Consider the following 16,143-nt stretch of genomic DNA (forward strand, 5'->3'; position numbering starts at 1 on the left):
TATAAAATAAACATATTTAATAGTCCACAAAAGTCATATAGATGATTGCTTTTGAAAACAGAAATTCCTGTTATTAAATCTTTTGGTTTTTTCAGGTAAATAGAAAATATGGTTCTCTTCAGAATGTACAGGAAACAATACAAATTTGTAAACATCTGTTTTACAGCATGAGCATAGGAAATTTAACTATGATTGTGAAGGGTATTTATCCTTAGTTGTATTACTCTGTTTCTATCAGTTATATTCATCATTTTAGGAGCTTATATTTGGATAAGGATGATTCTTCTGCTTTTCAAAGCCAGCAAACAATTCAATTTTACCACTTAATGATCTACCAGTATATTATAGGTTCATCTGTCATTGCAATGTTTCATTGCATAGCAAGTCAACTTGTGAAAGACACAAAAGGTATCTGTTTCAACAGTTCAATCACAGGTTGGTGATGCACCTTAGTGGTAGACTGCATGTACCTGTGGGGCCCTGCATCAAAAAGAAAAGAAGGTAATCCAGTTTGTTTTCTAAACAGGTTTTTTAAAAAGTGAAATCTCCTCCCCCACCATGATTTAAGTTTCAGGCTTCATTTGTAGAAACCTTATCGCTCAGAAACTTGTTTTCAATGTAAACAAAACTAGTCATCAAGTCAAAGGTTTAGGGAACTAATATTAAATAAACAATGAAGATTCAATTATTGAGTAAGGTCCAAAGAAGAAAAGGAAATCACAATACTTGTTTATTGATTTTTTTTTTATTTAACCAAAGTAATTAAAATTAAAAATAAGTAAAATGATTTCTCTCATCATACAAAAAGGAAAATTTAATCAAATATCTTTTTTTAAGTTAGCAAAAAAAAAAAAAACTGTCACCTACATCAATCTTTAAAAATTACTTCAAATTAGATATGCCATATAGAAATAGTGAGACGGCCACTATTTATTGATATGCCACATGGAAATAGTGAGATGGTAGTTTCTGTCGAAAAAACTTTGGGGTCTTAATTTAAAAAAAAAAAAAAACTTGTTGGCATAAGTAGAGGTATGCTTAGGTTAATAATAAACTAAGTGATATATTTCAGAGGTTTAAGGATTAACATGCCAGTCAGCTCACCTTTCCAGGTAAGCAGTTAGAAATAAGAAAGCAGCCCCCATGTGCTTAGAGATAAATAGAAAATTCCAGTAGTGTACATGCCAAGGAAGACAAAATTCAGACGACATGGTATTCAAACTGGTTCAGAAAGTATGATCATCTCAGTCTTGACTTTTGCAAATCAGCACAGTCAGTAAAAGCAAGCCAAGGCAGTGTTCTACCATATAAACACAATGATGATATCTTCCGCTGGTGATATCAAGGTCATGTATATGACCTAATATAAATGCACTGTTACCATCCCTTTTCTTCTTCATTAGAGACAGACAGTAACTTTAACTGAAGACCTGTGAGAGGTTCTATTATGGAAAATTTTTTTGTAATTTAATCCAAATACTTTTATTGAGGCTTACTGTATGCCAGGCATTTTTCAGTAGGCCTTATAAATATGTCAATCAATTCTCATAACAATCCTATTATGCTAGGTTTGGATTTGGAGTGCTGCCCAAGCTGATGGCACTATTGGGAGGCAGTGGAAACATTAGGAGGTGGTGCCAGGGACATTAGAACACTGGCACCTTCCTCTCTCTCTCTCTGCTTCCTGGCTACCAGTAGATGAGCAGTTTTCCACCTCATGCTTCAACCATAATGTTCTGCTTTGCACAAGTCCGAAGGGAAGGAGCCAAGTGACCATGGATTGAAATCATGGGACTGTGAGCCAAAATAAATCTATTCTCCTTTACTTTTATTTTTTTCCCAATATTGGGGATTGAACCTAAGGCTTCTCTACCACTGAGCTATGACCCCCATCCTTTAGGGCCTCTGATCTTACTAAGGGCCCAAGCTAACCTCAAACATACAATCCTTCTGCCTTAGCCTCCTGAGTAGCTGAAATAACAGGGATGAGCTACCCAGCTCTTTCTTTTAAGTTGATTTGATCAGGTAATTTGTCACCAAGACAAAAAACTAATGAACACACCCTTATTATCTCTACATTTCTACTTCATAGTTAAAAGTACCTAGATAAAACTAAAGTTTTATAAACAAGAGCTCACCAAAGAAATAATCCCTACCTTGAATGGGGTCAGAAAAGAAATTAGGGTTAGTTACTAGACATTAGCTAGAAGAGGAAAAGAGAAAAAACATTCCTAGTGCAAGTCATTTACAGCACTCTATACACTAAGATTGTTATATACTTAACAATCCTATAGATTGGCACTAACTCCATTTTATAAATGAGAAAACTAAGGCTCACAAAAGTTAAGTGGTTGTCCTAAAATTTTGAACTCATATATTTTTGACTCTAAAGTCTATGCTATTTTCAATAAGCCATGCTACAAAAGAAAATAAAATTAAGAGGTGGGAATGAGAAGATGAAACAAAATTAATAAGGAAAACGTCAATAGAAGAAGACAGCAGAACAGAAATCACTAGAGACTAGGAAAGGTAGGGGACAGTAGGGAGAGTGAAGAAGGTACATCATCACGGGTACCACAACACCCAGTAGGGTGACAACGTGCTCTGGAGTTGATGGCACATAGGGATTTAAAGTCTATGACAATTCGTTATACATTTCAAAATAACTAGAGAAGTTTGAAGGTTCCCAACGCACAGAAATAATAGTATTTGAGAAGAAGGAAAAACTAATTACCATGATTTGGTCATTACATATTGTTTACATGTATCAAATTACAATACTGTATCTCATAAAAGTGTAAATATTATGTCAATAAAAAATAAATAAGGAGGAGCTGGGGTTGTGGCTCAGCGGCAGAGCGCTCGCCTAGCACATGCGAGGCCCTGGGTTCGATCCTCAGCACCACAGAAACGAAAATAAATAAAATGAAGAAATAAATAAATAAGGAACATAAAGTTAGAAAAAGAAAGGGGAGATCAACCAGCTCTTAGCAACTACTTGATAGATATTGAATAAGATAATACTGTTGCCACAAAGCCCCAATGCTTTGTACCCTACAATACAGGGCTGCCAGGAGTAGAGAACCAAAAAGCCAGGATGGCTACTTGATTTCAAGAATGAACATGCATAATTCCTTCTCATATTCTTCTTCTTTCCTACTTTCCCCCCATTTTCAGTGATGCTGCTGTGAGAAAAACCATGCCTGACTCACCTAGATGTGCCAGTCCCATATAGAACAATTTCATTGCGTATACCAGTAGCTTGGCCTAGACTAGCACACAGTCTATAGGCTACTTTAGCAAAATAAGATGCCAAACTGTCACTGTATATATATTGTAAGGACACAGCAGAAGCCAATAGGACATTTTGATATTAATGCAACATTAGGCACAGTTCAGGACTGACCAAGAAGTTCCATTTCAAAGTGATAATCAACAGAGCTTTAGATATGGATTTAAAACTTCAAAGCTTCTTGACAAACTCATATATCTCTTTTGACCAAAATGTCATAGGAAGAACTTGAGAATCTTTTTCATCAACTTAAATTTGGGGAAAATTTCAATTTATTTTTGTTCATTAACATGTCTTATACAACATTAGCTAAGTTCATTCAACTTCTTAGTGAATTTTATGTGTTGGGTGCATGCTTATATGTGTATGTGTCACATTAATTTCATATCAAAATCACAGTTTCTTAATCTCAGGTGACTTTAGTCTCAAAACACACTGGAGTCTCTTCAGGTGACTTTAGTCTCAAAACATACTGGAGTCTCCTGGTGAAGAAGAGAGTAGTGCAATTAGCCTGTCTGGAGGCTGGGGTGAAAAGGAAGTGAAGTGAGGTCCACAGGTGACCTAGACTAGATCAATGACAGCACATGTATATTGGTGGTAACTTTCAGTTTCGAAGGATTCACATTAGTTGAAGGACATCCCAGATGAAATAAAAGAGGACAATTCTCACCACAGAAAAGGGGCTTTTCATAACTCCACTTAATCAAATGTGTTTGGAATCTAGATATGGGGAAAGGGACATAAGTCAGGAAACTAAGACAGAGGCCAAGTCTGGACAAATAAAATAAAATAAGAGATTAAAGGGAACGCTATGACCCAAAAGCACAGGCAAAATCAATAGTAAGTTAGCAGCAAAACAAATTTTAGATTAATAGGTCGTTGAGGCAAAAAACACTGCTGTTATTTACTTGTAGCTTTATATAGGTCTGACTCAAAAAACTCAGAGGAACCAAGTCTGCCCATTTAGGACACCAATGATTCCATCTGAAAAAAGATAAGGAAAACAGAAATTCAAATGTAACATATAAAGAAGTCTCCTGATTTAGGTAGTGATATTCAACACTGCCATAGATCAGAATCACTCATGATAGTTCTTTTAAAAATGCTAATGGCAATAATCTTACTAAAGACCAATGAACTCAGATTTTCTACAGTGGGGCAAGGCGGAGGGAGACACAATGTTTCCGTTTCTGCTTTTGTTTTTACTTATCCTATGATCTACTTAACCAGAGTTCAGAGTCAATGAAGTCATTTTGATAAGTTTTCTCTTCTTCTAGACAAAAAAAAAAAAAAAATGGTAACATCAAAAAAAGACAGTAATAATTATCATTTGGAAAATGTTTACTAAGTGCCAATAATATAAGGGTTTTAATGCATTTCATTTAATTCGTACAACAAACATATTAAGTAGGTATTATTTTTGCTTATTTAGCTCATATAAGTTTTCAATATTTGTTCAGCTCCTATAGACATTGAATTAAGCATTACTTTCATTCATAATGATGTACTAAAAGGGATGAAAATTTTGGAACATAGTTGGAGATAACTTTTACCACTATTAACAAATTTATACTGATTCATCCTCATGAATATCCAGTCCCTGCTTCTAAACAGCAACATTTATAGTAACTACAAAGGTTATGTTAAAAAGTAGGAAAGCTGAGAAGTCCATCCAGGGACCAAACTCACAACTTTGTCCTTACTAGCAGCACACTGAAATCAAATAGACTTACATATCACACTATTCACAGGACCCAATAACATATAATATCTTTATGACAATTTTTAAACAGAATGAGGTAGGATTCTAATATTGAAAGATATCAGACAAGCCAGTCACAGGTGGCCCACACCTGTACTCCCAGCCACCCAGCAGACTGAGGCAAGAGGATCACAATTTCAAGACTAGCCTCAGCAACTTAGTAAATCTATGTCTCAAAAGCTAAAATGGGGCTAGGGATGTAGTTCAGTGGTTAAGTCCCCCTGGATTCAGTCCCTAGTACCAAAAGAATAAAATAAAATAAAGATATAAAATAGACCACAAAAGTGGTATAAAAACATGCTCAAATTTAAAAGTGCAAAATCATCAAAAGCCCTTGAGTTACTCTGTTGAGAGCTACAATAACAGAACACATATAACATGTAAATTAAAAATTAGGATGATTTATAGCATGCTAATGTAAAATTAAGAATCAACTAAAGGACTCTGTCTCAAAGACAGCTGAATCTGCTACAAAGGTAACAGAAGGTCCAATTATGCTTATGTAGCAAAATAGATAAGAATATAATCAAGGAAAAATGGAATCTCTTGCCAATCTAAGGACAAGTTGGCAAACTAAAATTCAAAAGTATCATACTGTATTGACTAAATTGATACCCAAAGTGTCACAGATGTCACATTTAAATTAAGGAAACTTAAATGGCAGGCCAAATAACCAGGAATTAAATTTGTAATTTCAACTTTAATCAGCAGTTGACAACTTCCATTTTAGGGTAGGACAGATACAGAATAAATGACCAACAGGCAACCCAAACAAAAGAGCTTTGGGTTGAACAGAGGGAAAAAAGAAAGCAAGCAAACACCAATTTTCAAAGGTCATGGAATGATTATGCACCTGTGTTTGCTGTGTTTGGCTTACCATCTGTTGGTCAAATGTCTATAGAATTCCAATACATTATATCCTAATATAGATATAGGTAGTGAAAAGTTAATACTCAATATCAATGCAATATCAATGCTTTCTGAAAAGCATCCTCAGTACCACAACATTTGGTGAGCAACACTATCCCTCATTTTTTGATTCCAGGAAATAGTCATTTACAGTCAGTGCTCATCAGTGCAAATGAGAACATTATCCAGAGTTGTAGGAGACAGCACAAGTCTTAGAATAATAAAATTAGTGTGCTTATTAAATAATAAAGGCTAGCCAATTATATTACTATTTGATATACTGAATTTAATACATAAAGTACAGAATCATAGAAATAAAGCATATGATATACAATATTTAGCACATTACTCAAAATTTCCGTATGCATAAAGTAGTGAACATTAGGCTACAATAGGGCATACATATATATGTATGTATATTGCTGTGTCATTCATACTGGCTTAAATAATAGACACTCAAAAAAAAAAAAAAAGAATAGATAACAAGTACGTTTAAAGCATTTTACAGATTCAAGTTATGGGTTACACATAGAGAATGACTAATTCAATCGCTGGAGTTTAGAACATTACCAACATGCCCATGGTTGATTATTCAAATTCATCCCTAATCGTATTACCACCAGGGTTTGTAAAAAGAAAAAGGATTTTCCAATGCTTTCACATGGTTGTCTCTTTTGATCCTTTCCCAAATGCACTGAAGTAGGTGAAGAACTGGCTAGCCAAGAACAAGTTCATCAGGGTAAGAATCCTGATTAAAACAGTTTTGTGACCATCCCGTGCTCCTTGTATTACATCTCACTACCCTTAATAACTTTAATACCTCCAGTTTCTGTAATACTAGCACACAGTGGAAACAGTGGAAATTTAATAATTATGAAAAAATAAATAAATTCTGATCCAAAGGAAGTAAATAAAATTAGAAGGAATACAAGTGAAGTTCCAGATGCCCTATGCCTCATTAGTACCTTATATGATCACATCACTTAATTAACTACAGCTTGACTCTCTCCAAAGCCTCTTACTCCTCTTTGCTAAAAGAAAAAAAGAACAAACTTATTTAGACAACCTCTGACATTGTAGCCATATAAGAGAATGTGAATATCTACTCTGAAAAACATATAATTTCCTTCATCATGTTCAGAGATTTATGATACTGTCATGACAAAATGACAAACACAACTCTCCAAAGTTAAGAAAAATGTCAAATCCAATTTCAAAAACTAAAATTTTAACTAAACAATAAGAGATCCAAAAGTAAGAAATAAATTGTCCTTGATGTTTTAGCCTCTGTTGGGTCTGTCTCATGATGCTTACCTTTCCACAACCACACCTGAACATTTTTCTTTGTTTTTTTCCTTTTACTGAAGAAACAGATGGAGTTGAAGAGTCATCCAAGAACACTAACTCTGTGATTAATTCTTGAATGACTGTCAGTCTAATCTGGACATGTAGATATCTACTTGTTTCATGTCATAACCCCAATTTCCTTCAAATGTTCTACTCTAATACTGCTGTCAATACATTAGTACCTTCTTTTAAAAAAGAATATTCTATTTCAGAGACAAGAAGAATCATATAAGGAAGGGCTGTGCCCTAATCCTCAAAGGCAAAAATTTCTCTACATGGAAAAAGTTTTTAAAAGCTCTGTGTAGAGGTGGAACATAGAAGACTTTTTGTAGCCTCTGTTACAATCAAAATGTGTCATAATCTTTATTCTCTCTGAAATAAAGAAAGAAGAGGAGGAGATGATTTTAAAACGTAAGAACCACTAGTGAAGTAACATGGAAAAGAAGGTCATTTTAAACCACCCAGATTTCTATGTCAAATTCCACTCTAGATTCTCATAAGCAGGCTTCACCCACCCCCACTTCCCAGCCACCTTCCCTATAGTGAGACCATTTTTACTGGCAGTGAGAGCATTAGAACTCATCTGTTAAATGAAACTTTTATGACTGTTTAAGGAATTCAAATGGTAATTTCCCTCCCACACACTCTCCTTTTCTTTTTATTTTTCCTTCAATATTAAAGGGATTCTATTTCTGGGATGCCTGCTAGCAAAACATGAAGTCCTAGAAAATACAAAGCACTGATCAACAAAAAACAGGAGCTGCTAGTTTTGTAACCTCAAGCAATTCCTTCTACTTCTTCAGACCTCCATTGTCACCACTATCTCAAAAAAAGGGTGTTGGTGGGACCTTGACCAGGTAGTTCTTTCAAGGTGCCTTTTAGTTTTAAAACTATTTTGTCAATAATTACAGGGGTACTAAAAATTATGTTAACCATATAAATTTTTTTAAGTTAAAAAAAAAACATTTGAGGACAAAGGAACTCAAATATAATTCTTAAACATCCAGAAAGATCTTATAATAATCATAGAGTGTCATAAAAGAGTGTCATAAAAATTGTCCCGTTTGCTTGGCTGTCATTTGCTTCAAACAAAGCCTCAGCCATGAGAAAACTATTTTAATACTCTGAGAAGATTAAATAGTTAATCCACTGGGAAACTAGGATGAAAGACAGAATTCATAGATCTCCTTTTCAGAAGGAAATACTGAATAGAATAACAAACAAATTTGTCATGCATAAGAATTATTCCAATGATACATAGTATACAAACACTGTCTGTTATCTGGCATGCATCTTCACTGATGTCTTTTCCTTCCTAATCTGAAACTTATACTATCAGGTAATATCTAATTTTGACAGAAAATAACCATTTCTAAGTGAAATTGTTACAGGTGAGTTGTTTGTTACACATCTTGGGGGGAAACATCCATAATAACAAATATTCCAAGTCAATTTCTTTCAGAAAAAATTGATGAGAATTGGAAGATTATAGTATTAACTAGATACTACGATAATTTCTGCTTTCATGGCTTCACTAAACTGGAATTTCTAGTGCATCATTCACTACCCCATAATTATGCATCAAAATATTAACCAATTAGAAGGTAAGATGGCAAGAGCTCAAGGGGCAGTAATAATTAAACATGAAACCTTGCAGTTCCATGCAGTTCCAAATAATAAACTGATTCACCATACTTTTTAAACTTATTAAACCATATTTGAAGAAAAAGAATCATCTCATGTTTTATAATTAAATAATTTCATTGACTTCAACTCACATCATCTGCCAGCTCTTTGTCTCCTCTCTTTTATCTCTATTATGTTTAGAGCCTGATACAAAGGCATACAGGTAAAATATGGATATCAAGTAGGACATAATGTCCTTATCCTCCTAATGCATAGGCTGTGGAGTTCAATTTTTGTATGAAATATATTTGAAAGCAGGGCACAATTTTTTAAAATAATTGTTTAAAAAAAAAAATGTTTGAGCCGGGTGCAGTGGCACATGCCTATAATCCCAGTGTCTGGGAAGACTTAGGAGGATTATGAGTTCAAAGCCAGCCTCAAAAATGGCAAGGTGCTAAGCAACTCAGCGAGATCCTGTGTCTAAATAAAATACAAAATAGCGCCAGGAATGTGGCTCAGTGGTTGAGTGCCCCGAGTTCAATCCCTGGTACCACCCCCCAAAAAATAAATAAGTAAATAAAAGTTTGAACAACGACAAAAAAATGCTAGCTGGGTACAGTAGCGCATACCTGTAATCCCAGCAACTAGGGAGGTTAAGGCAGGAGGATTCCAAGTTCAAAGCCCGCCTCAGCAATTCAGCAAGGCCCTAAGCACATTAGCAAGGCCCTGTCTCAAAATAAAACACACACACAAAAGGGCTGGAGAGGTGGCTCAGTGGTTAAGCGCCCCTGGTTTCAATCCCTGGTACCAGAAAACAAAACAACAACAAAATGCTGTTGCAAAACAATAAGAAAACCAAGAGCACCGGGGAACACCTATAGTCCCAGTGACTTGAGGGGCTGAAGCAGGAGGATCTCAAGTTCCAGACTAGCTAACTTAGTGAAACCTTAGGTAACTTAATGATTTTGTCTCAAAATCAAAAATAAAAACAGCTGGGGATGTAGCTTAGTGATAAAAGAGTCCCTGGGTTCAATCCTCAATGCCAAAATGAAAAAGAAAAACATTAAAAAAACAAACTATTATATTTCATGTCTAGTTTGTGCTGTTGGTTCTATTTTGTGTTAGTTCTAACACATTTTGTGCATTTAAACAGCCCTGTTCTGTTAGGTATAAGCTCTATTGAAGCAAGGACCATGTGTGTCATGTGTGTTGCAGTAGGAAAGGGTCTAGTTCACAGTATGCACTTTATAAATATTTGATACATGAAGGAACAAACAAATAGCCAAACACTGAATAACCATCTGTTTCCATGAACTAAATGTTACCTGGAAGCCTTGCTCATCTACATTTTCTAAACATTACATTGTTTCAATTGACTTTCTTCACATGTATAGTTAATGTTTCAGTCTGAAATGTTTATTAAGTGAAATGTTTTTAAAACATTTGGAAATATGTTTGAGAACATAGTAATAGATTTCAAAAACCTAAGTTTGAGTTCCAATTCCAATACTTAGTGATTCAGAAGCCCTGAAGAGATCACTCAGTGTATGTGAGACTCACTTTTTCCTCTGTGAAATAAAGATAATAACTGTCCAGGCTACCTCATAGGATTTTAATAAAAGTTAAATAAAAAATCATTCATTATCACAAACAGAATGAGAAAGGGATCATAACCACCTTAATATTTCTTTCCTAGTAACAAAAGAAGCTCAAGCCAAAATAGGAAAAATCCAGTTGGAAGTGTTAACATAATTCCTTCCTGGTCCACAGTGAGGTATCATCAGCGCTAACAGTTAGAGTAACAAAAACAATTATAATTGCACTTAATACATGGCATGCACAAAGATCTGATAACCTTTCTTAGCTTTAGGATGCCATCACAGCATGGAAGAAAGCACAGGGAGGTCACATTGCAAATGAGTGCCAATGACAGATCTAAAACAGCTTCTGATGGTCCAACCAGACCTTAAGGTTGTTGAGCAGTGCTACTTCTTAAAAGTGCTTCAGTAAGGTAAAAATACAGCAAACTGAAACATACACTAGATTACATTATACACTAACCAAAACCCACCATCAAGGATACATAGTTGTGCCAAAGCCAAGCAAAGGAATTTTTGTTACCCAACACAATAACGTGTAAACACAATGGTACTTCCTGTGTCTTCATTTTTAGCCAGCTCTCAACATATTTTGCAACCTAAAGATCTTGAAAAAATTTACAAATTTGTTGTGTCAGCCTTCAAAGAAAGGGGAACGGACATGTCATCCCATGTCTCAGACTTTCAACTCAAAATGTTTAATTGATTTTATCACTTTGAGTTAACTGACTAGTTCTAAAGTCAGTATGCTTCGATAATGAGAATATACACTATACTTCATTGTTCACTGTTGCTGATGATGTCTATCTAAGCATCTGTTCAGCTTATTTTCTAGAAAATCAGCTACCATACTGAGTCTACAATCAATGCCTTTGTAATCCTATTCACCTTAAGGAAAAACTATTGCTATTAAGTCTATTTTGAATATATGTACATACATATATGTATATTTGAAGGGGTAACAGGGATTGAACTCAGGGGCACTCAACCACTGAGCCACATTTTCAGCCATACTTTGTATTTTATTTAGACACAGGGTCCCAATGAGTTGCTTAGCACCTTGCCATTGTTGAGGTTGCCTTTGAACTCGTGATCCTACTGTCTAAGCCTCCTTCAGACTGCCTTTGAAATCCAGTGTATGTATTACACTAAGAGCACATCTCAAATTAGAGACAAAATTTTCTTGAGAAATATGTTATCAGCATTTAGATTTCGTGAACTTTAAATGGAAAAAGTAAAATCAGAGATTGGGATGGTAGCTCAGTGGTAGAATGCTCACCTAGCATGTATGAGTCACTGAGTTTGACTCTCAGCACCGCATATAAATAAATAAAAAATAAAGGTCCACCAACAACTAAAAAAGAAAAGTTTTTTTAAAATAAAGTAAAACCACATAAACCAATTTATTTCAAGCATACTTAAAAGTTTGTAGTAACTGGGGCTGGGGCTTTGGCTGATCATACAGCAGTAACCTAGTACAAGTGAAGCCCTGGGTTCCATCCTCAGCACCACATAAAAATAAATAAATAAAATAAAGGTATTGTGTCCAACTACAACTAAAAAATAAAATATTAAAAAAAAACATTTCCAGTAACTGGATTAAAGAATAGTTTTTAATTTTAAATTAAATTTTTAGTTCCTTAATCATAATTCAGAAGCTCAACAGTCACATGATGTTGGACAACAGGACTGTATTCTGAATCCATACCTACTGCAATGAAATATGTCATGCAGAACACCTGAAATATACTCTGCAAAAGTTTTTTCAGAAAATGAATTCAAAATGTTCTCCTTGGTTTGGTGCAGTGATGCAGGTCTATAATCCCAGTGATTCAGAAAGCGGAAGCAGAAGGATTCCAAGTTCAAGTCTATATGTTCAACTGGGCAACTTAGTAAGATCCTGTCTCAAATTAAAAAAATAAAAATAAAAAGAAGTGGGAATGTAGCTCAGTGGTAGAGCATTTCTGGGTTCAATCACTGGTACCACAATAGGGGAAAAATATGTTCTCCCTAAATGAGAAATGTCTTAATGTCTTTTTCCTAAAATCTTATATGATCCAAGCACTTACTCTGGAAAACTCAGAGTCATCAGCTTTAACATACTGATAAGTCTCTACATCTAACAAAACACAAGCCTTCATGACATTCAGTGCATTTAAACAATCAACTGTTATTATATTATTCACTGATGGCAAAGGGTAAGTCAAATACCTCTTTGATAATGTGCATAGACAAAAATTTTGTGTTCATTTATTTTTCCTGCTGACAAAGCTTGCCACAAACTAGGGAGAAGGATGGGAAGATGTTAGAAAGATTCTGAGGGAATATTTCAGTTGATTTAAGTTCAGGTCCTCTCTTTTCTGAGCTCTACCTTTTCTAGTAATGTCAAGATATGAATAATGTGTCAAAGCCACTCATTTGTAATTGAACTAATACAGTTTCAGGAAAAAGCACCTGACCTTAAGCTAAGTAAAATTCTGCAACACAGGTTCTTGCTTCTCACCTATATAGGGTTAATGATTAAGAACTTGGGCTATAGAGTCAAGCCCTCTGGGTTGGAACCCTATGTCTTCCATTTGCTACCTTTTTGACTTGATTATCTTTCTGTGCCCCACGAGTAAAATGGCCATACAAATAACAGGACCTAAGTCGTATCGTATTATGAAAAATAAATGAGATTTTTACATGATATAAAACATCTCAATAAACTTTTTTTCTTCGCAGTACAAGGAATTGAACCCAGGGGTGCTCTACTACTAAGCTACATCATTCCCAGTCCTTTTCATTTTTTATTTTGATACAAATCAAGATAAGTTCCAGAGGCAGACCTCCTTCTTGTGATCCTCTTGCCTCAGCCTCCTAAATAGCTGAGATTACAGGCATTAACCACCATGCCCAACTACAATATAAAATACCATAACATACATCCAGATTCTAATACATGGTATATGTGCAATTACTATTACTATTTTAGCTTAGAACTCAGAATAACAGAGATGGGATATATGTTCAATAAATATTTAAGTGAATAACATATGTCCAAGCACTTTATAAATAGTAAAATGCTAGGTAAGCATAAACAATTTTTATCCTATATAAAGTAAGTTTAGAGAATAGCTCTGTTCAGACCACAGAACAATGTATTTAATGGAAAAATATCCCCAATTTTGCCAAAGTGAATCTTCACAATGTGGCTTACTAGGTTCTGTTAAAGTTTTTATAAAATCTTTTCCCCAAAATCAGATCCACACTAATTTGTCTAAAAAGTGCTAACATACCAAAGCCAAATATAAGTTATTTATTAGTTAATATTACTTTAGGTTCATCCATGGCTCTGCTCACCTCTGCTAGAAGGGATACCAGAATATACACATAAAAAGCTCAAGTCTCTAAATATGTTTTTTCTCAAGGATAAATTTTCTGTTTTTATTAATATTCCATGATCAGATCTTTTAACAAAACTGCCTATTACTGGCATTCCAGTCTTTTTTCCCCAGCAGGGTACAGTCATTAATCTGTATTATAAGGCCAAAAGAAAGGTAGTAACTGTGAAGAGGAGAAACAAGCTAACAATGGATAAGTAGCCCTGGAATAACCAAAAGGCTGACTTAAAACTTCAAAGCTTTGTAACAGGTGATTCTAAACAGTCATAAAACTGTCACCTCCATGGGTGGTAATTTCCTCCTATGTAAAATAAGGATATATTTTTAAAATCTTTCAAATTCATGCTATTATTTAAGTTGATTAAAGATACAAAGCATATAAGACTGCCATTTCTATGTCTAATGAAGATTTGTCACCAAAAATTTGTGGCTAAAATGACAACTATAGAAATGTTTACATGATGAAATTTTAAAAATGATTTTCCAGAAAGGTACAAGAGTGGAAGATTTTTATTGAATTCTGAATTTCCTGGGGGTATATAATCCAGAAAGTACAAATAAAGAGAAATGAATTAACAATAGGATACCAGAGCAGTGAAAGCCACGCACTTGCTCTATGATGAATGCTTCATTAATTTTTTAAACACTGTGGATGATGTTGCAATTTTCCAAGAGCAACTGTCAGAGGTCTTTCCTTTTGATATGTATCACAACAGTCTAAATTACATTGAATACTAGTGTATCTGTCATTGACCAAAATGCAATTTTGATGTTTCTAGTGTTTCAAAGTTGACATCCACACATGTATAATGTTACTGTTATATTGTATCTGCTATGCTTACCTGCAGGATATTTCACCCAGTTACCCATTTAACCCGTGATCTTGCTGAATAATTTTCTTCTCTGTATAGATGTATCACGGGTGAATTTTGCCTTAAATACGACTCCTATTCTAACACCTAAGAGGCCAGATCTGTCTCAGGCCCATATACTTGTGTGCATCTAGTTCCCCGGGATGCTTACTAAGATGTTCCATTTGCACGGACTTCCAGAACCCTAGTGGGCTCACCGCGGGCTCCGCGATCTCAAGCCCTGTCAGTCTGATGCTTTGTCTCCTGCCTCAGAAGGCCAGAGCTGCAAGCACACATATGACAGACACTCTAAAATAATAAAAAGAACACCACAGTCCAGCAGAGAGGCAGCTCCTCCAGGCAACGCCAAGCAGGCGATCGCCCGAGGAGGCCAAACCTGAGGCGATTGTTCCTCCGGTGCAGGACCCAGCTGGGGCGGACGGCGACCGCTTCTTCCCCTGAGGGGTCAGGACGCCCCCGGGGACCCGCGCCACACAGCCGCCGACCACCTGCAAACGCGCACCTCGTGAAGGCGGCCACGCGCACCAGGCCAGCGGGGACCCGCTGCCTCAGTTTCCACAGCGGCCGCGGCGGGCCAGACGTCACTCAGGTCACACACCGGCAGCCGGTGCCCTGGCCACAGCAGGTCCTCCCCGCGCCCTCTGCCCTTGGACAGCCCACCGCCCGCAGTCCGGTGCTCGTCCTCACCTGACAGCCACCCGCACGGAGCTCTCGTCTGGGGCGCCCCACATGTTGGCGGCGGGCGGCGGCGGGGTGCTTGGGCCTCTGCACCGCAGAACTGAGGCGCCGCCGGAGCCGCGGCGCTCGGGCGCAGGAGGCTGGGGCGGTAGGGGGCGGCCGGCTCACCTCCGCCGCGCTACAGCCATGTTGGGCGACTGAATGGAAAGGTGGCGGCGGCGCTGAGGCAGCAGGAGGAGGAGGTGATTCACGGCTCGCGGGCGCCCGCCCCTTCTCCCCGGCTCATCCCCCAGGTTCTGGGGCGGGGACGTAGCGCGCTTGAATGGCTAGTGCGGCGGCCCGGGAGCGAGCAGGCCGCCGGCGGCCTCCGGGCGGCCCAGTAATGCGCCCTGCCCCCTCCGACGGGGACGCGGCCTCCCAGCGGCAGGCCAGGGGACTCCACGCCCGCCGGGGCGCTCAGGGCTCCGCGCCCCGCACTGCGTCAGCGACGGCCGCAGAGCCGGGCCCCACCTCGCCCTCCCCCAGCCTGCGCCCCGCCCTGCCCTCCGCTGGGCACTGCCTGGCGCTGCTGGGCAGGGAGGCGCGCGGGGGAGGGTGCCCGCCCCAATGCCCACGCCCGCGGGCGACTGGCCGGTGCGCCCTTCCAGGCTCTTCTGTGAAGCAGCCAGTACACGTC

The 16,143-nt window shown here is 37.4% G+C and overlaps 1 protein-coding gene across 11 annotated transcripts in view; it reads right to left on the reverse strand.

Moving 5' to 3' along the window:
• Kif21a (kinesin family member 21A) overlaps nt 1-15,904 on the reverse strand; it is a 148,787-nt gene extending 132,883 nt beyond the window's left edge. For all 11 annotated transcript variants that reach the window (XM_076854308.1, XM_076854301.1, XM_076854306.1 and 8 more), the window contains exon 1: nt 15,477-15,904. In XM_076854308.1, coding sequence (XP_076710423.1) covers nt 15,477-15,520 — 44 coding nt within the window. In that variant the 5' untranslated portion in view covers nt 15,521-15,904. The remainder of the gene's footprint in view (nt 1-15,476) is intronic.
• Between the last annotated feature and the right edge of the window lie 239 nt (nt 15,905-16,143).

The sequence above is a fragment of the Callospermophilus lateralis genome, chromosome 4 (genome assembly GCF_048772815.1).
Source record: "Callospermophilus lateralis isolate mCalLat2 chromosome 4, mCalLat2.hap1, whole genome shotgun sequence".
Taxonomy (NCBI): domain Eukaryota; kingdom Metazoa; phylum Chordata; class Mammalia; order Rodentia; family Sciuridae; genus Callospermophilus; species Callospermophilus lateralis.